Consider the following 23264-nt stretch of genomic DNA (forward strand, 5'->3'; position numbering starts at 1 on the left):
GTGTCAAGGGAGGAAAAGCATAACATAATGCAATCTGCATGAACACGCTGGACGCAGCTGGAGGACATGTTACACTTCCTCTTTGATACAGCGTATGAAATTTCTGGTGTGAGATTAGAAATGGCAGTTCCTTGGTTGTTTTGGAAATTATGCTTGGTTAATTGAGATCTCAATTTATACACACTGGTGAGTTTTAATACTTACCCGCAAAATATATGTACTGACAAAAGAGAGAGCTTAGTCCTCCAGGGCTCAAAAAATAAAATTAGAACTTGGTGATCATTGGGGGTTGTATCCCACATACTGCTAAGTGAAAGAGAATTAGCACTGAACTTGTTTCACCAGAGGGTCATCTTGTGATAGCTTTGTATAGAGAGAGGATAGGAGCATAAAAAGGTAGTTTAATGAGACTTCAAACTCGCACAAGCTCTTGCACAATGGCTGCATCAGTGCTTTTGCTGTGTTGGATTCATCTGCCCAGCATGGAGAAATGGACCTGTTCAAGCACAGGGCTTGCTGAATGACAGTGTTGGATGCAACAGCTCAGCTTCAAAAGTGAAGCAAAGAGCCGCTTAAATTTGAACTCCTACACTATCATCTTGCACAGATCTGCTTGGAAGTAAGTGGATGATGTTGGGTGTTTCAGCCCTAAAGGTGATCTGTTTATTAAAATTCACCTTTGTTGAAGCTGGCTAGTAAATATGCTTTCTGGCTCTGGAGAGGAGGTGCAAATAGTTGTTAAGATGCTTTAATTGCTGCTGAATAGTTTGAAACACTCTTAGCTTCCATTTCCCAAATTTATTATCCCAGGACACCTGTTTACCTATTTTTCTGGTGTGGCCCTATATTCTCGTGACAACAGAGATACCTCATATCTGGCAAAGCTAGCTGTTGTCAGTGTTAGCTATGACTAGATACAGTGGTGCAGACTTCTGCTACTTCATACCATCTGTGTGGATTCATTTGATTGCATTGTGCATTATCCAGTTGTAGCTTCTTCCATATAACAGTAGTTCTACTTCCCTCAAGTAGGTCAGACGAGAGTGATTTCACTTTCCCCTGGGAATGAGAGGCTCAGTGTGAGTAATCTGTACTGTGATCTCCAATGCACTAACTAGTTGAAAATCCGCTCTTTTAAAATGGGCTCTCCTAGGCTAGCTGTTTTTTATCTGAATCCCCAGGAGCTTCACTGACTTGCAGAAGATTAGAATTGACTCCCCTGCATTAATTGCAGCTTCTTGTTTAAGCGATAGGTGAATGAGCGTTTGATCTCAAAGGTTGTCATCTCTCCAGAGAGAACCGTTATCAAAATGTCACCTGGATAACATCAAATCCAGGCTCCCAGTGGCCTCAGAGGTTAGGGAGGAAAAAGATGAACAGAACAAGGGGTTTACTGAGCTTGCCATGGTCTTGAACAACTCAGATATTTTTTAATAGTCAGTTGAATTTCCCAGGGATCCCCAAATGGGCAATGGAAGCCACTTTAATTAGTTGTCTGAAATGGAACTGTTCTGTTTTACTCTGACACAAGCTTGCTGTCAGAGGGGCTCGAGGAACATAATGGCTAATTTCCCTCTAGACTGAGACTATTGCTGGCTTATAGGTTTCTTGTAGTGTCCTTCCCTGGTTGATTTTTTCCCTTTGCCTTTTTTAGAAGCAGAATTCACCTAACACCCCTTGACAGGTAGTGCATGCATTTTGTACTCAGGTACACAGAAAGATTAGAATTAATCCAAAGGTCAAAGAGCTATTTTTCACAAGACATTTAAACCGGTGTGGCAAAATCAGCTTGGATGCTGCATGGAAGTAGAGACTTAAATGATGAGCAACTTTCTGGTTGGCAATCTTGACTTTGTATGAAAAACAGAATCATAGAATTGTAGAGTTGGAAGGGGTCCAGAGGGTCATCTAGTCCAGCCCCTGCAATGCAGGAATATCAGCTAAAGATCCACCACAGATTGCCATTCAACCTCTGCTTAAAGAACTCCAATGAAGGAGAGTCCACTACCTTCCAAAGGAGGCCATTCCACTGTCAAACAGATCTTACCATCAGAAAGTTCTTCCTGAGGTTTAGTCAGAATCTCCTTTATAGTAACTTGAATCCATTGCTTTGCGTCCTAGCCTCCAGAGCAGGAGAAAGCAAGCTTGCTGCATCACATTGTTGACTCGTGTAGCTTGTGGTCCACCAAGACCCCTGGATCCTTTTCACATATACAGTCATACCTCTTGTTACGTTTGCTTCATTTTACGCTTTTTCAGGTTGCATCCTGCGGCGACCCAGAAGTACCGGAAAGGGTTATTTCTGACTTTCGCCGCTCGCGCATGCACAGACGCGCAAAATGGCGGAACACGCATGCACAGACACGGCGAATCGCAACCCACACGTGCGCAGACGCGGGTTGCGTTCCTTTCATGTTGCAAACGGGCCTCCAGAATGGATCCCGTTCGCAACCAGAGGTACCACTGTACTGCTGGCAAGCCAGGTGTCCCCCATCTTATATTTGTGAAGTATTAACTCATTCTCAGGTGTGTACTGTACAGCTGAAGCAATACTGAAAGTCTGTGGAATCTCTTTGTTAAACTCCTGAAAATAATCATTGATGTGTGGAAGACAAGCATTGTAAGCATGGCTTAGAAAAAGTATACAGTCATACCTCGAGTTGAATATGCTTTGGGTTGAGCGTGCTCGAGTTGCGCTCTGCGGCAACCCGGAAGTAACGGAGTGCATTACTTCCGGGTTTTGCAGCTCGCGCATGTGCAGATGCCCAAAATGATGGCATGCGCGGAAGCGGCAAAACACGACCCGCGCAGATGCGCTGTCGCGTCTTGCGTTCCATTCGGGTTGCGAACGGGGCTCCGGAACGGATCCCGTTCACATCCCAAGGTACCACTGCAATGAATGTCTGATGTTTTTAAATTTTCTTTTTGTTTCCTATTCCATTACAGCGGTAATTTAGTATCTGGAACAGGGGTGGGGAACCAGTGATCCTTCAGATGTTGTTAAACTTCATCTCGCATAAGTCCTAACTGGCATGGCCAACAGTGAAGGCTCCTCTTTGGAGCAAAGTGGAATATAGCCCATCTAAGATTCTGAGCCCCTCAGACCTTGAAATCTATTGCCTAGGCTTTCTCCTGTCACCCACAGTCATTATTAACATATTTCCACTGACTGAGAGGCTTCCTAGATGCTTCTGCCCACCTCATCTGTCTAGCCAGTCAAAATAATTACTACCAGCAAGTCCCGCCTCTGACTTCACAACTCTCTCCCATAGAATGCCTTGAGTTGGGCAGTGGTTTCTGTGGGTGTAGATTGCCCTTCTAAACCAAGGTTAGAGATGTTTCAGTTTAGTTAGCCAATGTTTCTCAAACTTGGGTCTCCAGTTTCTGTTAGACTACATCTCCCATCATCCCTGACCGCTGGTCCTGCTAGCTATGGATGATGGGAACTGCAGTACAACAATAGCTGGGGACCCAACATTGAAAAACACTGAGTTAGGCGCTAAGTTCTTATACAATTGCAATTCTTTTGTGTCCATGCCTTTGCAGGGGGGAGAATGGGAAGAAAACCAGAACAAATTTGGCCCTACCCATGTTCCCACCCATGTTACCTTATTGGCCCTGCCTACATAACTTTGTCTGCCCCCACCAGGTCCAGGAGCTATCAGCCACCACTAATAACCATCTGGAGAGGCACAGGTTCCTCACTCCTGATCTAGAGCTATGGGAGCCTGTAGCTCAGTAGACAGGTTTGTGTGTCTCCCACAAGACCTTCAGGAAATAGATCCATGCTTATGAAATAGGATTACTATGGAAGGGGACACTTCTATAGTGCCTGTTGTATATTGAATGGGAGTAACTGGTAAGAGTCAGTAATGCATTTGACGGCTTCCTCTAAAAAAACATTATGTTGCTTTCGGTAATAGCTAGCTTTTGGTATTCTTCTGGACACAGTGCATATGCAGGGATGTTCACTTTTGCTAACCATTCTTAACACAATCAGCTATTTGTTCTAATGGAAATGCTAATTGATGGCAAAGATGTATATTTTAGAAAGAGGCAGTTTTACTGATGCTTGGGCAAAGCAGTCTTTCCTGGAACCCATTAAGCACCTGTAGTGTGCAAGTAATTATTGTAAATGATGATAAACAATTTCAAATTAGATCTGAGTTTGCATGAATGTATTTAAATAAGTCTGCAGAATAGCTTTGCTAAACAAATTAAGATTTAAGGATACTTTATCTGGGTGACTTGCTGCTCTGTGGTATATAAAGCTGAATTAGCCTTTCTCCCCCTCCTTATTGCACTCAGTGCTCTATTTTCAGGCCTGTTCAGCTGATGGTTAAATCTTCCCATAAGGAGTGAGATTTATGATCATGCTGCCTGCTGATAGTCTTTTACAAATGACAGCAGCTGACAGAGAGTTGTTTCTGTAGTGTTAGTTTGGTGATGGTTCAATTTGTTCATACAAGTCATTGTCCACTGTTGCAGTCATCAAGGGATAATACACATGCATATGTGCACAAATCATAAAAGTACCATTATCCATTGGTTATCTAAGAGGAATACTGATGCCATGACTTACAAACAAAAAGCATTCAGGCTGCGAACCCATACACATTTTCCTTGGAATAAGCACCATTAAAAAACACTGAGACATAATTCTGAATAAACATGGATAGCTACTTGTCAAGCTACTTTTATTGGTGCTGCTATGATAAAGCAAACTGGAATCACTTTCATGTTGCTAACAATGGAGCTCATTGTAGGCACAGGGATCAAACGGGAACAGGCTTCTGGGTTTGGAAAGATTGGTTCTGGAAAACCTGGAATTTTGTATAGCAGGTGTAGGGTGATACAAAAACTGTGAAGATACCCCATGGTCCACTGATGTTTTCAAAGCAAGGAGCAGCTAATATGCATTAAGTGAACGTTCATTCTTGCTTAAAAATATATGACATGCTCTGCTGAATCACATCAAATTCTACGTAGACCAGCATCCTTTGCAAAATACATAGCACTAAGTGGTCTACCAGAAGTTGGCCAATGGCCTATTCATGGACCACAACCTATTTTGACTCTGCTTTGGAGTCACAAAGCTTTCGTACATGTAAGGTTTCAAAAGCTATAGAACACATTATAATTGCCACAGAAATACCTCCAAAAAACATCCTTCCTATAGCAATTCATTTTTTGCTCTGTCAATAGTGTTGAGAAATTTGGAATTCACATCCTTCACTAAACGTATTTTCATTCACTGGAAGGGCAAGATACAAATTTACTAAACAGATTAACAGAGGTTCTGTTAACACAGAGAAAGATAGACACCATGCAGATGCAATAGCAAACCATAGTTTTTTCTTACCTGTACAAACGGCAGCAAACTTTGAGTTTGTGTATGTGAAGAGAGTATGTGAAGTCAGTAGATTAGAATATTTCCACATTAGGGTAGCAACAACAAAAACTTGCCATTGTATCTGAATGTGGCAGCTTATGGTTTGCTGCTTATAAGCCAGGTTCTCAGAACTAAAGTCCAGATCCTAATTTGTCATTAAATAAGGATCAATAATTCAGGTGCTTATTACTCCCCCCTCATACAGGAGAAGGGAGGTTCACCTCCATTAATGCATGTCATGGAAAACCATGGTTTGTTGCATCTCAGTGTAGTTTTTGTAGCATGAATTCTTGGCATTCATCTGTCTTGAGAGACAGTGGAGTGCACCTCCAGGAGTGAAGTCAAACCCTTGCTTTAGCAGCATTGAAGTGACCCCACTGAGGTACAAACCTGGGCAGTGTGTATGAAGGTCCTGGGCTGCCCAGACGACAAGACACCCCTCTCGGCCTCTCTGATGTGGTATGGTATCAACTAGGCTGCCAAAGTTGCCAGAAGAAAATGTACAAGACGCCATCCAACCATCTGAGGGACTCCACTCCAAGTTTGTGTAGGGCTTTACTCCGTAGCCTTTTCTTCTCCTGAGATTTCCTGCAAAGCAGCAGAAGTTTAGGATCAGAGTTTTCCCTCTCCTAGATGGGATACCTTACCACGTTGATGAGCCCCATTTGCCACTGTTATGGGCTATAAACAAAGGAATAAGTGTATTGGATAGATTCAGGTCTAGTTCTCACACTGCTGCAATTTTAGCATGCTGTCATCGTGCTAAAAATCTAGTAAGAGTTTATCTGTTTAATAGCATAAATAATAATAAAAACCTTACTAATAGTATAAATTAAAATGTTCAGGTTTATATTATTCTCACACAGTTGCTGTGCTCAAGCTTTCCAATGTCCTAAGGATATGAACATCTTGGATCCAGTGCAATTATCTGCAAATTTTCCTGTTAAATATTAAGGACTCGCCTGCCTCACTGGAAGTCAGGTCACCCTGTGAGTTAATCTAGTCACAAAGTAGAGGTGGATATACAGGGTCAAATGATCCAGCTACACTTGTAGTTCTTCAGCAGTGACAGAACAATTACAGCATCTTGCAGTAAAAGAAATTTAGTGCAGTGTTAGTATAAAGTCAGCTTTTTCTCTCCAGAGAAAAATTATTCTAGAAGAGAGTTGTAATGTTTCTTGGTATTAAGACATCATGTTGACTATTCGTTAAATTTAAATTTGCTCCGTTGTCTATAACCTGCTCTTGGCTTTAAAGTTTTACTCTTTGGGTTTGACTTGCTGGATGCTTCTATTTTCATTATCTAATCTTCATTTTTTTAAAAAACACTTTAATGGTGTTATTGAGATGGAATGATGTCTGTAGTCTCCCTTTTCATATCTTATGTAGAGAAGGGGCTTTATTTTGAGTTTGTGTTACAGTATCTTGGATAAGAGAACAGAGGCATAATAATATAACACACTTATTATTTAGGAGTAAATGATATTTTTGTGGGATAAATAAATCATCCTGCAATCATATACTTTGTCCATAATCACTTGCTTATGTAGTGTAGATGGAGGATAATCTAACACCACACGTGAGCTTGTCCTTTTCTGAGAATTTATAGCTATTCTGGATTCCCAAACTTATTGGTTCATCACGGGTTTAATAAGCCTTTGGTTAATTGGTGCTGCTCAGAGATACCTTCTGTTAGGTTGTGGGCGAACATGTCAGACGACACAGCGATTCTTTAAACAGCTCTTCTTTATTCAGATGCCAGAACAGAACTAGCTGAGGAGCTCAGTCAGCCTGCTTATATAGAGCTCCAGAACAATGCAACTGTTGCCATTTTCTAAAACTATCCAATCACTGAATGTCACTTTTCGATCCTTCATTTGCATATAAAACTATCCAATCACTGAACGTCACTTTTCGATCCTTCATTTGCATAACTATCTACATTATTCCCCTGCTGGCCCAGGGTGAGAACTTCAGTACATAACACTTTCTAAGCAGCTGTACTACATAGTCCAGGAAAGCCCCCCTAATATACCTTGCAATGCTGAGAGGCAACTCTTGGATCTCTCTCTTTTTTTAATCACCAGCATCCCTAAAAACAATGCTGATCTAGGGAACAGTCTGGGTTGCTTTAGCAGTTGGGGGCAGGTGGTTAATTTTCTCGTTAACTGTGGCTTAATTGTTACTTGCTAGTGACTGAGATCTTGTGTTCATAAAATCTAAGGCCACACCTGATTATATTCAATACAAGCCAGAGTAAGATTATGGTGGAAGTATGTGAAATTCTGAACCATGGCTAGGTAATCTAATCGTTTTCTGCACTCTGATTCCGTGATTCATTGCAGGGGCAGGAACTCTGAGCACATGGAGTTCTTGTGTCTTCAAGGTCTTCTCCATTCACTGATGGTTGCTGTTTTCTTCAAAGAAGCCCAGGGCTTCCTAACTGAAGGCTATCCGCTTTTTTCCTCACAACAACTCCATGGGGTACATTAGGTTCAGTGAGATAGTGATTGGTCCAAGGTTGCCTAGGGAGCTTCACCAGTGATTGAGGATTGGCATCCAGGTGTCCCTAGTTCTAGTTCAGCATACTATCTACTGTACTAGCTTCTGTGGAAGGGACAGATAGATGGGAAGTGTGTATCATGAACTTTTCCATCTTCAAAATAAAAAAAAATCCTTCCAGTAGCACCTTAAAGACCAACTAAGTTAGTTCTAAGACCAACTAACTTAGTTGGTCTTTAAGGTGCTACTGGAAGGAATTTTTTTATTTTGACTATGGCAGACCAACACGGCTACCTATCTGTAACTTTTCCATCTTCAGACATTAATTATACCTAAACATCCCTCTTAATTCTGTGGCTTAAATATGCTTGCTTAGGCATCAGAGCAGCATTTTGACTATTAATTAACCAATGCATTATTGGGAAATCTTATTTACTATCTTATTTACTTCAAATATGCTTGTTCTTGCTTTCCCTGTTTTCCCAATGATGGGAACTGCATGTTTAGCAGCAGCTAGGACTATCTTAGCATACCTCATCTTGCATGAGGGTTTGGTTCCAAGGGTTACATGTATACATGGAAAGCAGATATAACAAATGCCTGGAGCCTCCCACAAAGCTAGCCAGCCTGACTTCTATAAGGTAGCCGATAAGGAAGAGAGCATCCCCAGTGCTCCCAGTGGGCCTTGCTCAGCAGGGTAGACTGAGAGCTTAAAAGCTTTTCATGCCAGGTCTGCTTGGGGTTACCCAATGCAAAAAGAGGTTTTAAGCTCTTGGCCTTGACTCTTGGGCGAAGCCTGCTCAGCACGCCAGCTCTGGGAGTGTTAGGGATGCTTTTGCAAGATCTTGCAGAACAATCTGACTTCCTGGGAGATCTCGTGAGAGTATCCTCACCACTGCTAGAGCTGGCACTTAGCAGGCCTTGCCTGGAAGCAAAGTAAGAGAACTTAAAAGCTCTATTCGCACTACGTCTGCTTGAGGCTACCTTCATGCTACACTTGCAAGGGTTTGGGGTGGAATGTGCACGCCCAGCAGCAGAACCAACACATCGAGTTCCGTTCCTCTACCTGCTTTGGTTTTCATGTATTCAGCCGAATGCCTAGGCTACACTTGTGTACATAAATGTGCACACACACACACACACACACATGCATATACTTACTAAAATTGTGATGCAAAATCTTTTTGTGTGTCTTGATTCTAAATACGTAGTAAGCTTTTGTAAAAAAAAAAAAAGGCAAATGTGGCTCAGTTTGACTGAAAGCTCTGTGCCTCAGTTTCAATTTAGAGACAATATTCTTCCACTTTTCCTTGTCTGTATTGCTGCCTGTGCTGTTTCCTTTTCTCTTTCCAGAGGTGATGGCATTCACAAAGGGAACTGAAGTCATCTCCATCTCCTTCTTTCTCTCAGTTTTTTCTTTTTTATAATCTGATTTTATAGCATTGTGCAATCCTTCTTGATGACAGGCTCACTAAAGCTGACTGAGTGCATTCCTGTGTTATATCTACCCTTGATTTCACTAAAATATTCTAACATTTAGTATTCTTTCATGGGTGTGACTTACACTTTTTATAATATCCAATTAGTATACTTCTGTTTTTATGAGTACTCTAAATCAGAATGGGAATGTGCATGTACAGGAATAGATTTGTTCATCTCCATAATTGTTTCTTTTTTCTGAATTGTCTAGCTTGGTGGCATGGTATAAACTCAAGATGCTGGTGATATTTTTCATTAAACCTCTGTTGCCCTCCACTCAGTGTTTCACACTAATTATTTTCTTCCTTACAGAAATACACAGCTGTTGGGGAATTGGGAAAGGCAACTGACACATTTGATTCTACAGGCAAAGTAACAGAAGAAAAACCTTACGGTAAAGAATCACATAACGTGCTCTGTTCTGACTGTTTGACTGCAGTGCTTTGTTTAGATTGCAGCAAAGATGGTGTCAGGCTCAGGTTTGTAGCTTATTTTTAAAGGAATTTTGTTAGTCTAGCTGACAAATTAAATGGTTTGCAACATCTTGGAAATGGGGATTCTTTGTCAGCTTTTAAGATGACTTCTGAGAAACTGAACTCAACACTTGAAGGTCATATAAATCCACAGACCCTTAGTTACTGAGCGCATCACTGTAATTAATCAGCAGGTATTTAGGAACTGTAACTTTCTGCATATGTTAGACTCCAGCTCCCAATATGCCTGACTGTTGGCTATACTTACTAGGTCTAATGGGAGATGTGGCCCTCCAGATGTTGAACTCCCCAGTTTCCCATCCCTGGCTTTAGTTGCTTACTAAAGCAACTAGCTCACTGATAGAGTGCATGCAAAGGCTCAGTCCTGGCATCTGAGTTAGGGTCTGAAGCTGTGGAGAGCCAATTCCTGTTAGCATGAACAAGAGTGATCTGGATGGTTTAGTGCTCTGACTCAGTAGAAGTGAGCTTCCCATATTTCCTACCTCTGTTTCTGCATGCATGTGGTGTGGATGTAATGGGCATTTGTGCTTTTAAAAGGTGGTATGTTGTGTGCAGGTTTCCCTTGACTAAACTTTCAGAGATCACAGAAGCACAGACTTGTAGAGTTGGAAGTGACCATGAGGATCATCTAGTCCAACCCTGCAATGCAGGAATCTTTCACCCAACATTGGGCTCAAACTCACAACCCTGAGATTAAGACCCTCACGTTCTACCAACTGAGCTATCCCCTCCTGAGCTGTGTTGGGATAGCGTGCACTGCCTGAATATCCCCAAGCTTGTGCATGCACATCCTTGGTGTCTCAACTTGGCTTGGGCACAGAGTATGAGTATGGTGTCATGTTTTCTTCTGAATTGACGCTCTGCAATCAAAGTACCACTATGTGTGCTTTTAATGAAGCAAGAAAGAAAAAGCATGTAAGTAGTATGTTGGGTGTAGAGGAATTGGGGTTGTAATCACTTAAAGTTCCTGCTGTGGAGTGTAAGTATTTGTGATGCCTGTTTGTGAGGTGATACCTATAAGGCTTCTTGCTTCACTAACAATAGCCATAATCATAGCGTAATGGGATGACCATGAGTTAACTGTCTATTGTAAATGTTTTCTTTCATTCCACCCACCCTAGGAGATGATCCTTCTGTGGTTGATAATGCAACAGGGAAAGTTTCCAGTTCTTACTACTTCCTCAAAGTAGACCCTTCTCTTCAGATCTTTCTATCACCTCTCAGTGCTGTTTTACATTTCAGACAAACAGCTAAATCAACAAATTCATCCAAGGAGGAGAACAAGAGCCTTTTAAATAGCTGGAATGGTTGCTAGGTTTCTGCTTTGTTGCGTGCCTTGCTTTTGGTCATATGCAAAGATGCATCTCTCCTGTGCTTCTGAGAAATAACATGCCACTAATTGCGGAGCAAACTTGCTACTACTCTCATTAATTCCTTCACAACTTAAAGAGAACAGAGCTATAGATAGCTGGTCTCCTAGCAACTGCTATGCAACCCTCTGTATTTATAATACCCAGTAACAGGTAACCATGATAAATTATCTTCTGTTGCCTTGTGGTGATAAAGGAGGTCTCTGTGGATTTTTTTTTTCTTTACTCCTTTTTCTTGCATGCAGTATGTTCTCACTATTCCCACACCTCTTAAAATATAATATTGCCTCACAACTTATACTGCCTCACAGACCTACCTTCATTTTAATTCATGTCTGTTGCTTGATTCATTTTTAATGCTGAATGAGCAAACTAGCCAAAGGCCCAATTCAGATATTATAAGCCAGGGCTGAAGAACCTCCGGCCCGCAAGCCTAATTAAGCCTGGAAGATTGGCCCACCAGGCCATTTTGAGCAAATTACACCCACTTTTGCCCCTTACATGATTACATATATGATGTCAGGTATAGAAAACTTCAAGCCATGACTGAATTTCTTTTAAAAATCCTTGATGTGGTGTACAAAAACAGATCAACAGTAAAGCTGTAGATTAATAAATATTGGCAGACCACAATAAAATCATTACAAACAAGGCTGCCATCTTTGCAGTAGCAGCTGAAAATAATTGCTGCAGTTTTCTACAAACGTTTGCCACAAACCACAAAAAGGATCATCCACCATAGTATTTTGATGTTGTTTTTAATCTTGGCTTGTATTTATAATTATTAGTGTTATATATTATTAGTGCTATGTTTTGTCCCTGCTTCCCTGGTGTTTGTCCTAGCAGGAGTATAGATTTGCTACCAATTTGTGATTTTTTGTACTTATACTATTTGCTCACTTGTTTGTGAATAGTAATTAAATTTAAAGCCTCTTAAAAACAGAAGCCCAGGATAATTTGAACAGTATCTTAAAATTCAAAAATTATTTCCCAAATACAGTGCTGGGCTCAGAGTATACCCTCTTCTTATGGTAAGGTTCCTATTTTTCAAATCAAAAACAAACACTGAAATTTTAGTCCTACAAAGGTGTCCAAAGGTTGTTTGAAAATAAGGTCTTTCAGGCACCAGCAGCAAAAGGAAATGTTGAAAGAGCTTCATTGCTTACCTCTCCCCACCCCATGCATGTTTTCCTTTATAACTGGCAGCAGGGATGTCTTAAAAATATCCTACATATGTTCAGCCTTAGAACCCATAAGAGTTTATGATGTTAAGCATGTGAATATAGGTAGTTTTTTATTGTCTTCTGTTTTCCAGTGTTGTTTCACTCTGCTCTTAGGCTGAGATACCCCACCCCACCCCACCCGCCAAAAGTAGCAAAACAAAAATGAAATGCGTATGACTGATATAGGTCAAAGGAAGGCCTAATAGTTACTGGGCAAACTAGAACAGGTTTTTTTCATCAGGTGAAGATGAAATGCCTGTGTTTGGTAGGTAGGAAATGAAAACATTCCCATTTGAGAAATGTTCAGATTGGTTCTTCATTTATACAGAAAAGCATTATTTAAGTCTACATATTTGGTAGAGGCAATAGGAAGTATTTAACATTGCACCAAGTTGACTGTTTTGTCAGCGCAACCATTTCATTTTGCCAGACTGAATGATGCCCCCCTCTCTTCTCCCTGTGTGTTCTCCTGATCCTCCCAGAAGCAATTGCAGGGGGAGAAGAGAGGAGAAGCCCCATTGTGCAAGCAGAAGACCTTCAAAGGGCTTCCGCCAATGGGACTCATTAGGTAAATCCCGCCCATTGGTTCAATTTAGAGATTAACCTGTAGCGCTAACATTCTTATATCCGGATTACTTAATATTAGCTATTATTTAAGGGAAACTTAATATTTACAATTTTTAAAAAATCTGATGTAAATCAAAACATCATTAAAAAAATTTGAATGATTGATTTTTACACACCTGCACCCACATGCCATGAGTCATAGAAGCTTGATCTTAGAAGCAAACAGGGTGTCTGCAACACCAGGGAGCCTGTCTCTCCCTCTCCTCATTCCCGTACATATTGTTCCCCTCCTGCAGCCCTGACTGATTTATGAACTGCTGCAGCATTATCATTAATGACACTTCATTTAGACTGCTGCTGGGCACAGTAGCAGCATCTGCCATCGCGGTTCCAAATGTTCTCTTTGTATAAAGTGAGATATTAAAGTTGTTTCCTTCCGATACAGCATAAGAGATGAAATGTTTTCTTTTCAAGGAATAACCCTCTTATCTGTATCACGAGAGCCATCTGTTCAGGAAGGGAGCTGCAAGTGCCTAGAAGAAGTAAAGAGCAAGGATTAAAGCATGAGAAGAAGAAGAAAAAGCCATTCATGATATTTATTTATTCCTTGGCAGGAATCCATTGGGATTCACCAGAGGGAGGGAGGCTGAGCAGAGGGGATGTTCAGGTTAATAACTGCAGGAAGGATAACCAGTCCCAAATCTGACCTTTTGGTCAGAGTCCAAATATCTGTATTCTGTTGCATTATGTTCCTGAAGTCTATGCTTTGGTTTCTCCAGAAATCGGTCTTTGACAGGAGTTGTACTCAGCGTGCTTGTGATTCTTTTGAGCCGTCTCTTGGCAATGTATATGTTAGAGTGTGGGCGCATATACTAGAAAGGCGAGATTTATATTCTGGCTGTACTGCATTGGATAATGATAACTAGATTATGTAAAAAGTGAGTATCATAATACCCTAGAATTATTAATGTGCTGGAAATCGGAACCCAGATAGCTAGGCCATTCTAAATTTTTCTTTAATCTCTTGTGAGGAAGAAAATGTTTTGTGCACTGAGTATTTCATAATGTATCTACTACATTTTCCCCTACCATGTTGCACATCCTAGTTATTAAGAAGAGTCTTAGATCGACTTGCATTAGCATACATTACAATTCGATAGAGGAAGATTTTCATAACATTACATAGCTTATCAGAAAAATGAGCGTTCAGATTGGAGTGGAAGCAAATAAGCAGCCAAATCCTGTGTGCAGAAAGTTCCGTGTTTATGGGGTTATATTTCTTTTTCTCCCTCTGGTAATATAAAGGCTGATGTGTGTTGAGAATTTTAAATCAAATAGATTTATGAATATTTTGCCCCTCTTTTGGTCCACATATCCTTGTGTCCAGGATAATGTGATGCAAATTAGATACCCCACATATCTTTTAACCTATTCATTTACTTGCACAACTATTCTGTGGCACAGGTTAAGCCATTCTTCCAAACCTGGTGCCCTTCAGGTTTTGTTGAACTACAGTTCCCATCATTCCTGCTGGGATAGCTTTGTTAGTAGCGCATGAGACAAAAGGGGAAGAGAAGAAATTACATACTTTTGCTACTTAGCCTTACTTAACTTTCTGGACTATTGCCTGACTCTTTTTTTGGACCAAAAAATGATGACTGGCCCTAATGTCATTTAAAATGTTCAAGGTTGGTATTGGCTAGTCAGTTATATTTTATTTATTTAGGATATTTATATCTCCAGTTCACAATGGGCAGTTCACAAATTTAGAAGCAACACAATACAAAAATAAAATAGTGAATATTAAAAACAAACTAACATGGGCATGAAGCAGATGAGGCTGTCATGAAGCAGATGAGAACAATAAAGACACGACTAAAGAGGGAAACAGCAGAGGGAAACAAAATAAATGGAAGAACTAAAAATCAGTAAAACTATAGATGTTCCAAAGCCTAGGAAAATGAAAATGGCTTCACCTGGTACCAAAGAGATCCTCAAGCCCTTTTAGGGAGAACAGTCCATAACTGGGGTGCCACCACCAAGAAGTCCCTTTTCCTGGTCATCACTGACCTCACCTCACTAAGTGGGGTAATTTGAAAAGGGCCCTCTGATTTAGATGTTAATGTCCAGGCAAGTATATACAACCGGAAGCAATCCATTTGGAGCTTTATTATTTAAACCATCACTTGGAATTGGACCCAGGAATGGACTGGAAGTCAATGCAAATGATGATGGACTGGTGTGATATGCTGATATCTACTGTCGATAATCTTGCTATTTTGGGCTAGCGGTCATTTCCAGACAAAGGCAACACCATGTATAATGCATTGCAGTAATCCATCTGGGGTGTTAATAGAGTATAGACAATTTTTGCAAGACTATCTGTTCAGATAGAATCATAGCTGGTATATCAGATGAAGTTGGTAAAGTACTCAATGTATTGTCTTGGCTTTAATATAAAATCCAAAAGATCAGCAGCTTTCTTCTCAATTCTCCGAAGTGCTCAAAGTTTGTCAGTTGTTACACGAATAATGAATACTGAAATGTACATATGCCCATGTTTTCTCTTTTGGCAGATTGGATAACAAAAGAGGATCTTGAGAATGTCCTGCAGAAGTTCACAGGCAGCATCATGCAAGTTCCCCCGATGTAAGTGCTTTGATAAATAGTTGAACGTCATCTTTGGGAAGCCTGCCTGCAAAATCTCATTTTGCTGGCAGTAGAAAGTGACCTCTGTAGAGCAGAAAGCTGGCAAGACAGGGAAGTCTGGAAAGAATTTATTAACTTGACAGAATTACAGCCAAGAGTGACATTGACTTGAACAGCACATGCAAATAGCTCATGATGTTGTCTGTTATGACTGAATTTCAGGCCTTTGGTCATCACTGAAGCAAAGCTTTCCCTTGCCTTGAATATTTAAACCAAAATCAAATAGTATTGCTTAATGGGCAGTGTTGCATTTTAGGACACTTTTGTATACCAATAATAGGAAGTGTTCTCAGTGAAGGTAACAGTGCTTCTTGGAGGGACGCTTGAGGCAGTCCAGTCCACTTTACATGCAGTCTTTGAAGTACCAAATACAATGTTTGGCATAGAAACTGTGGAAGTGCCGCTTGTTCTTGGCAAATGCCCATTCCCTTATGGATCCCTGTGTCAGAATGTAAGGGTCACGTATGAACAGGATGGTGATAAAATGTATGATTAGGTGTCTTCATCAGAGATGAGCTAATTTCAGATTGGCAGGCATCTTCTCTTTTTTTATTGAATGTTAATGGTTCAACTATGCCTATTAAATTCATAAAGGAAGACCTTGGTTCTGAGAATGTGAGAAGGGTCTTGCTAAATCAAACCAAGGTCTCCTAGTGCTGGACTTAGCAAGTTTCAGCCACCATCAATTATACCAGAAACTGAACAGTGGTCCACTGGTAGACCTTCTGCCCACCCCAGAGCGCTTTTTAAATGCATGACAGCAGGCAATGAAACATATATCTATATTGTCAGGGAACTGCCATCGGCCCAGTGGCGAGGGATAGAGGGGTACAGGCGAGGGATAGAGGGGTGTTACAGGGAGCCTCCGAAAATCTTGCGAAGCAGTTCCCCACCTCCAGTGGAGAAGAGGTGCAAGGACCAGAGGATGCTAGAGAGAGCCTTAACACCGCACCTGAGCAAGCCGGAGAGGAGGGAAGCACACCCCTGCCATCCTCAATCATGCGCAATAGTTTGAGGCGCAGGGAGAGGCGGAAAAGGCTTGGGTGACGAAACGTTTATGTTGGGGGAGGTACAAAAACAGACCACTCCCGGATTCTGCTATCGATTGAGCCAGACATGAACTTATGACGCTCTTCATTGTAAATAGTTTGCACCAAAATAAAGCCTGTAAAAGACAGGTCGGAGTCCTGCCTGGTTACTCTCGAGCAACCGCAATAGCATCTGACATGTGTGTGTATATGAGATTTATTATTTATTTATTCACCTGGACAGATGGTTCTCCTTAGCACTACTCTGGATTGAATCTGTTGTATTTGTTGTTTTGTAAACATCTTAAAGATTTACTTGTATTGTATTACTTGTAAATATATGAAATAAATAAAAAATACCCTGTTGTATTCACTCTTTGATCAGCTATTGTGCCCTGAAGAGAGATGGACAGAGGTTGTCCACTCTGGTTAAGAAAGGAGAAGTTGTTGAAGCAAAGCCTGCCAGACAAGTTATGGTCTACAGTCTCACTCTTAGGAGTTTCAAGCCGCCATTCTTCACGCTTGGTAAGGATCCAATAATGCGGTGATAATTTAAAAATGTGAATCAAGAGGCCTAGGCCAAACTAAGGAATTCTCCCATTGCCTTTTATTTTAAGTGCTGTACCAGTGAAATATAGACCACCTTTAGACAATTGAGTAACTTGGATGAACCACATGGCCATTATCTTAATGTGCTGAAATCAACATTATTTTGACCTATGGATCTACAGTGCAACTATATACGTAGCAATGGACTATTGATGTGTACAGACTGAGAATCTCTGGGCCCTGTGTTTCGGAGAAAGACCATTAAGGACAGTAGTGATCTTCCTGCCAATAATCAGACAGGGATGTCAGCCATGACATGCTGTTCTCTTTTCTATCGAGTGTGATGAAAAGGCAGTGTAGGCTAAGCTGATGGATGTAGACCCAGGAGATCACAGCTGCAAACACTACCCCACCCTGCATGAACTGGGGAAAACACTGATTGCTCAGCCTTTGGACACTTTGGTAACTTATGGGAGTGGTTGCAACATTGTTCAAAAGCGGAAGTAAACAACTTTGCACATTTTCAAAGTGTTAAGTAAGTGTCACTTGGTGAGGCTAACAGTTTGGGGCTATGTTTGACTTGCAGGTTAAGTGCTCTCCTCTTTTGCATAATATGCAAACCGTGTTTCAATGTACTATGTAATTTCAGTGGTTACGACTTACTGCTCGGGTGATTTGCAGCTCTTTATAGTGAGCAGATTTTAAACTGTCTTGGGTCTTCCTGGATATGTGTGATGTGCGTAGACTTTTAAAAGTTTGCTCAGTGCTTTAAAACATTCATAGATGCTTTTTGCTAGCACTTCAAATAATCTCCCCACCCCTCAAGCAACAATGGATAAATATATGACCTGACGTGGTATCTTTCTTCTTCTTCTTCTTCTTCTTCTTCTTCTTCTTCTTCTTCTTCTTCTTCTTCTTCTTCCTCTCCTCCTCCTCCTCCTCCTCCTCCTCCTCCTCTTCCTCCTTCTCCAAATGAAGGCTCCGAAGTACTGAAATCCTGAAGCTGGTGCTGTAAAGTGAATGATTGTTAAGCCGGTGCATTTTATTCCTGTTTGCTTTCCGCTCTTCGCCAGCTTCACAATCTCACCCTCACATATGTTACAGGATGAATAATTTATATTATAACCCATAAATATTTTAATCACTCTATTGTTTGCTTAGTGCATTTTTACATTTCTATGTAAAGTAGATTTTTGTGCTATGCTGGCAATTTACCATGTCACCGTTAACATTCCAGATGTTGAATGTGGCGGCGGCTTTTATGTCAGAAGCTTGGTCAATGATATTGGCAAAGGTAGGCACAGACAAAGCACAATCGCTCAGGGAGCAAATGTTGCTGTTAACAGAGGGCCAGATCAGCTGTCAGTATCTCTGGCTGCCAGATGTGCGCACTGGGGCTGCGGCACTGTTTGCCGTGGTTTGGACCTCTGTAGCACAAGATGAACCTGAGTGAATTGACTACAAAAGTGGTCCTTCGAGGGCAGCAGTAAAGTGGTTGGTTTGGCCATGGACTTATGAGAGAGGAGTAAGAACTCTCTTTTCCTGCAAGATAAACAGATGGGAAGGGTGGAGAGGTAAGAAAGTTCCTGTTTTTAAAGGTTACGATGATGAATGCGCAAAGTTGCAAACATGATATAACCATCCCATCTGGATTTGCCCCTGTTGTTTATGATGACTTAATCAGCTTTTCCTCTGACCTGAGATGTGATCCCACAAAAGGAATTTTTATTTGGCTATACTTCACCCAGGGAGTAACATAATCATTGACAGGAGGATAAGTTCAGCCATTTTTAAACACTAAGCTCTTCTAGATTTTGCTCAGCATGAACAGAACATAATGGCTGTACACCAAGAATTATTGGTGCTCAACTTTCCTCCTTTGGCAGAGACCGAATTCAATAAGCAGCCATCGGTGTGTAACAGGGTTTGAATGGCAACTGTGTAATATTAATACTCTGTAATGTGAACACTAGCTCTGTTTGGGGCAGCACTGCACATGGGAAATCTCCTGCAGGCGCTTTTCATTTTTAAAGGCGTCTAGAAAGGTACTACATGTCAACAGCTTATTAAGGCATGCAGTTTGACCTTGTGTCAAAAATCTTATCATAAAATGTGTTTGTGCATTACTATTGTTGTTAAAATTTGTTAGTCACTTTATCTTGCCCAAGGCAACCCAAAGCAACTTACAAAGAAACAAAACCACATAGATACATTAAAACCGGGGGGGGGGGGACAACAACAACATTACTTCCCACCCACTTCTAAAAGGCCACTCATAGTTAGAGGCCAAAGGCCTGGTTATAGAGGAAAGTTTTTGTGTGGTGCCTAAGGAAAAATGATGGTGCCAGCCAGGCCTCCCTGAGAAGAGCATTCCAAAAGTGGAGAGCCAGTGCAGGAAAGGCTTTTTCTCATGTTGCCACCCTCTGGACTTCTCATGGAAGGAAGGGCCCTAGATTATGAATGCAGGGTCTAGGTCGGTTCATACGAGAAGTGGTCCTTGAGGTATTGCAGTCCTGAGCCATTTATAGGTTTATAGGTTAAGACTTTATAGGTTAAAAATCATCACTTTGAATTGGGCCCGAAAACTAATTGTCAGCCAGTGCATTTGGGCCAGGATCAGTGTAATATGCTCCAACCGTCTTGCTCTGGTAGCAACCTGGCCACTGAATTCTGCACCAGCTGAAGTTTCCAAACCATCTTCAGGTGCATCCCTATGTATAATGTGTTGCAGTAATGTAGTGGGGAAATGTACCCCCCCCAATGCATTTCCATGAGATGTGCAGCGTATTTGGATAATGAAATGTTTAATGGTTAATGTTTGTATAATGTGTCAAATGTTCAAAGTGCTTCAAGGTTCATTATCTAGTTGTTACCCTTACAACAACCCTGTAAGGCACATTAGTATTATCCCCTGCTATTGCTGAAGGGGCAACTGAGGTTGAGACAGAGTGGCTTGCCTAAGGCCACCTAGTGAGTTTATGGCTGAGGCGAGATTGAAACCAGGGACTTTCTGATTTGTAGCTCAGTTCCTTAGTCAGTACACGACACCAGATCTAACCATTTGGTATTTAAAGAATACATTGCCAAAGATGCACACTACGTGGCTTTAAAATACTCTGGGCTGTATCCAATGCCTTTAAAATAAATGATTATGACAAGCATAGGTTCATTAATTCGAATGGATCTACTCTGAGTAGGACTGGTACAGGATACAACTCTATATTCTACCATAGTGGTGATGTTATAATATATATCCCATATTTCCCACTGGGGTGCTAGTTTCAAGTTCTGTAAAATATTGGTGTGCTGTTAGCAAGCTTGGCTTTTGTTTTCTCCCTTTTGATGCTGCAGAGCTGTCCTCCTGTGCCACTGTGCTGGAACTGACCCGGACCAAACAGGGACCGTTTACCCTAGAAGAGCATGTTCTTTATGAAGACAAATGGACCATTGATGAAATTGCCCGGTCTCTGGAGTGTTGCATGCCTCTCCTCCAGGAAGAACCGCCTCGTAAAAAATTAAAGATGGAGCTGTCTGAAGAATGCGCCATGAACTCTGAAGATAAGTGATAAGTCAGGTCAAGGAAAAAGACTGAATGACTGAGATGTTTTAAGATTGCTCTGGGATTGTCTTGTCTTCCCCTGTAAATTTACAGTCCAGTGCGTGGAGGATGACAAATTACAATGCAATGAAAATGATACCTTTCTCTCTCTTCTGTTCACGCTGAAGCACACAGACACACACAAAGATGCCCAGCATTTATTTCCTTTCATAATGTCCATATTGTGTTGTGAACTTATTTGTCAAGGAAGCAGACTCATCACTACACCCAGTAAAAGACCTTGCAGGACACTTCTAAAATTTGAATTTGCTTCCATGTCCTTATTTGTTTGTTTGTTTGTTTGGGTACTTACATCTCACCTTTAAAAGCAAAGCCCCTTCAAAAAGCAAGTTACAATATTAAATTTGTATAAATACGGTTTAAAATAATAAAAAATAAATATAGCAGCAATACAGTAAAAACAGCCTAGAAGACTGTGGTTATATAAAGCCAATAGGGCTCTAAATTACCATACTGAGTACTGGTAATTAGGGAAAGTGTGCAGATGTACCTCTGGATCCATACTTGTGCTTTTCAGTGTGTTTCTTCTTTTTGAAGAATTGACATGTATGCTGATACACTGCGGCTAGTTCTATAGCTAAGTTTTCTCTTTTTTCATTTCTCAGCACATCTTACCTATAATTGCTCGAAGAGAATCTTATTACATACATCTCTTCTCTGCATTAATGCTTTGCTTTTTTCTGATTCATTATTGTCCTTCCCAGTGCTTTTGTGTGTGTTGACTATTTCTTTAAAGCTGTTGGAGTCATGAGATTCTTGGAATGGATGACAGCGGCAATGTCTAGGCTGCAGGCTGCAGGTGAAGTTGGCCTATCCAAATAAAGGTGATTATTTCCAAAGAAAGGTGATTAACCAAACCATTTAAAACATATGACTTCTCCCAAAAAAAAATCAGGGCACAGTGACAATTCCCAGCAACCCTTAACAAACTACAGTGCACAGAATTTTAGATGGGCTGTGTGTGTGCTTCAAATGTGCTTTAAATACACAGTGTGTACACAATCTAAAAAGGACTCTGGGCAATAGCTAATACCTCAGCAGCAGCAACAAAGTGGATCTAGGAGCATACTTATGTTTCATCCCTTATCCACCAAGGACTGTGATTCTCTACAGGGACCTTCCTCAGATCAAGCAGTATGCTCTCCTCCAGATGCCACCTGCTTTTGGGGGTGAGACAGGTGGCAACTGTGGAGAGGATCTTTGTGTCTATGGAATGTTCTGCTGAGGGATGTTAGCCCAGTTTTGGCTTTGGTGTCACATTGGAGACCTTAATTCTGCCAAGACCTTAAAAACCATTACTGCACTGTTTAATCAGCTGTTATTTTTCACCTCTTGGGGGTATTGCCATATGAAATTTTAGACTGATAGTATTGTTGTGAGCTGCCTTGAAAGTGCAGGTGTGTTGAAGGTTGGGATACAATTTTTTATCTCTACACTGGAGCCTCTTCTTGCCTGTCTCTGAAATGTCTGTTTTGGGTCCCAGTCCTGCATGCTGTTTCAGAAAGTATTGGGTACAGTAATACCTCCACGAATGTCCGCCTCCTCTAGCGTCCATTCTGGTGAATGTCCACGGCAAACCCGGAAGTACCGGAATGGGTTACTCCCGGGTTTGCCGCTCACACATGTGCAGAAGCGCTAAATCGAGATTCGCGCATGCACAGAAGCACAAACCGCTCTGCGCACGTGTACAGACGCGGCACTTTGCCCTGCGTCCTTTTCAGCTAGCGGCCGGGGCTCTGGAACAGATCCTGGTCGTGAAACAAGGTATGACTGTACTCATAATTACGGGTTGGGTCCGAAGGTGCATTTCTACATGCAGCACGTAGTTAACCTATGAAACTCACTCCTATAGGAGGCAATGATGGCCACCAACCTAGATGGCTTTCCATGAGGAGTAGACCAATTTATGAAAGGACTATCGAAGGCTACTAGCCATGATGACTCTGCTCTGCTCTCACTGCTGAAGGCAATGCTTCTGAATTCCAGTTGCTGGAAACTCAGGAGGGGAGAGTGCTCTTGTGCTCAAGTCCTGCTTGCTGGTTTCCAAAAGGCAACCACTGTGAGAACAGCATGCTGTACTGAATGGTCCATTGGCATGATCCAGCAGGCTCTTCTTATGTTCTTATAAGAACACTCCTCTTTTATAGGTAGAAGCACAAAAACTACTATAGTACCTACATACCAATTCACAAAGTATTCTGCATGCTGCTGTGAAACATAACTTGTAGATATTTTCTATCTACGTAGCTCATGGTCTTTAGATCCAACCGTACAATTGAAAGAGTATCTTCTTAAACCATGTGTGTACAACCTCCTTGCCTCTGCACACATG

The 23264-nt window shown here is 41.3% G+C and overlaps 1 protein-coding gene across 2 annotated transcripts in view; it reads left to right on the forward strand.

The window, feature by feature from the left end:
• Positions 1 to 21177, forward strand: part of TRUB1 (TruB pseudouridine synthase family member 1) — a 40340-nt gene extending 19163 nt beyond the window's left edge. For both annotated transcript variants that reach the window (XM_082222708.1, XM_082222707.1), the window contains exons 4-8: positions 9686 to 9767; positions 15604 to 15676; positions 17150 to 17289; positions 18551 to 18607; positions 20665 to 21177. In XM_082222708.1, coding sequence (XP_082078834.1) covers positions 9686 to 9767; positions 15604 to 15676; positions 17150 to 17289; positions 18551 to 18607; positions 20665 to 20879 — 567 coding nt within the window. In that variant the 3' untranslated portion in view covers positions 20880 to 21177. The remainder of the gene's footprint in view (positions 1 to 9685; positions 9768 to 15603; positions 15677 to 17149; positions 17290 to 18550; positions 18608 to 20664) is intronic.
• The last annotated feature ends 2087 nt before the right edge of the window (positions 21178 to 23264 follow it).

Source organism: Podarcis vaucheri (genome assembly GCF_965113315.1).
Source record: "Podarcis vaucheri genome assembly, chromosome: 5".
NCBI lineage: Eukaryota > Metazoa > Chordata > Lepidosauria > Squamata > Lacertidae > Podarcis > Podarcis vaucheri.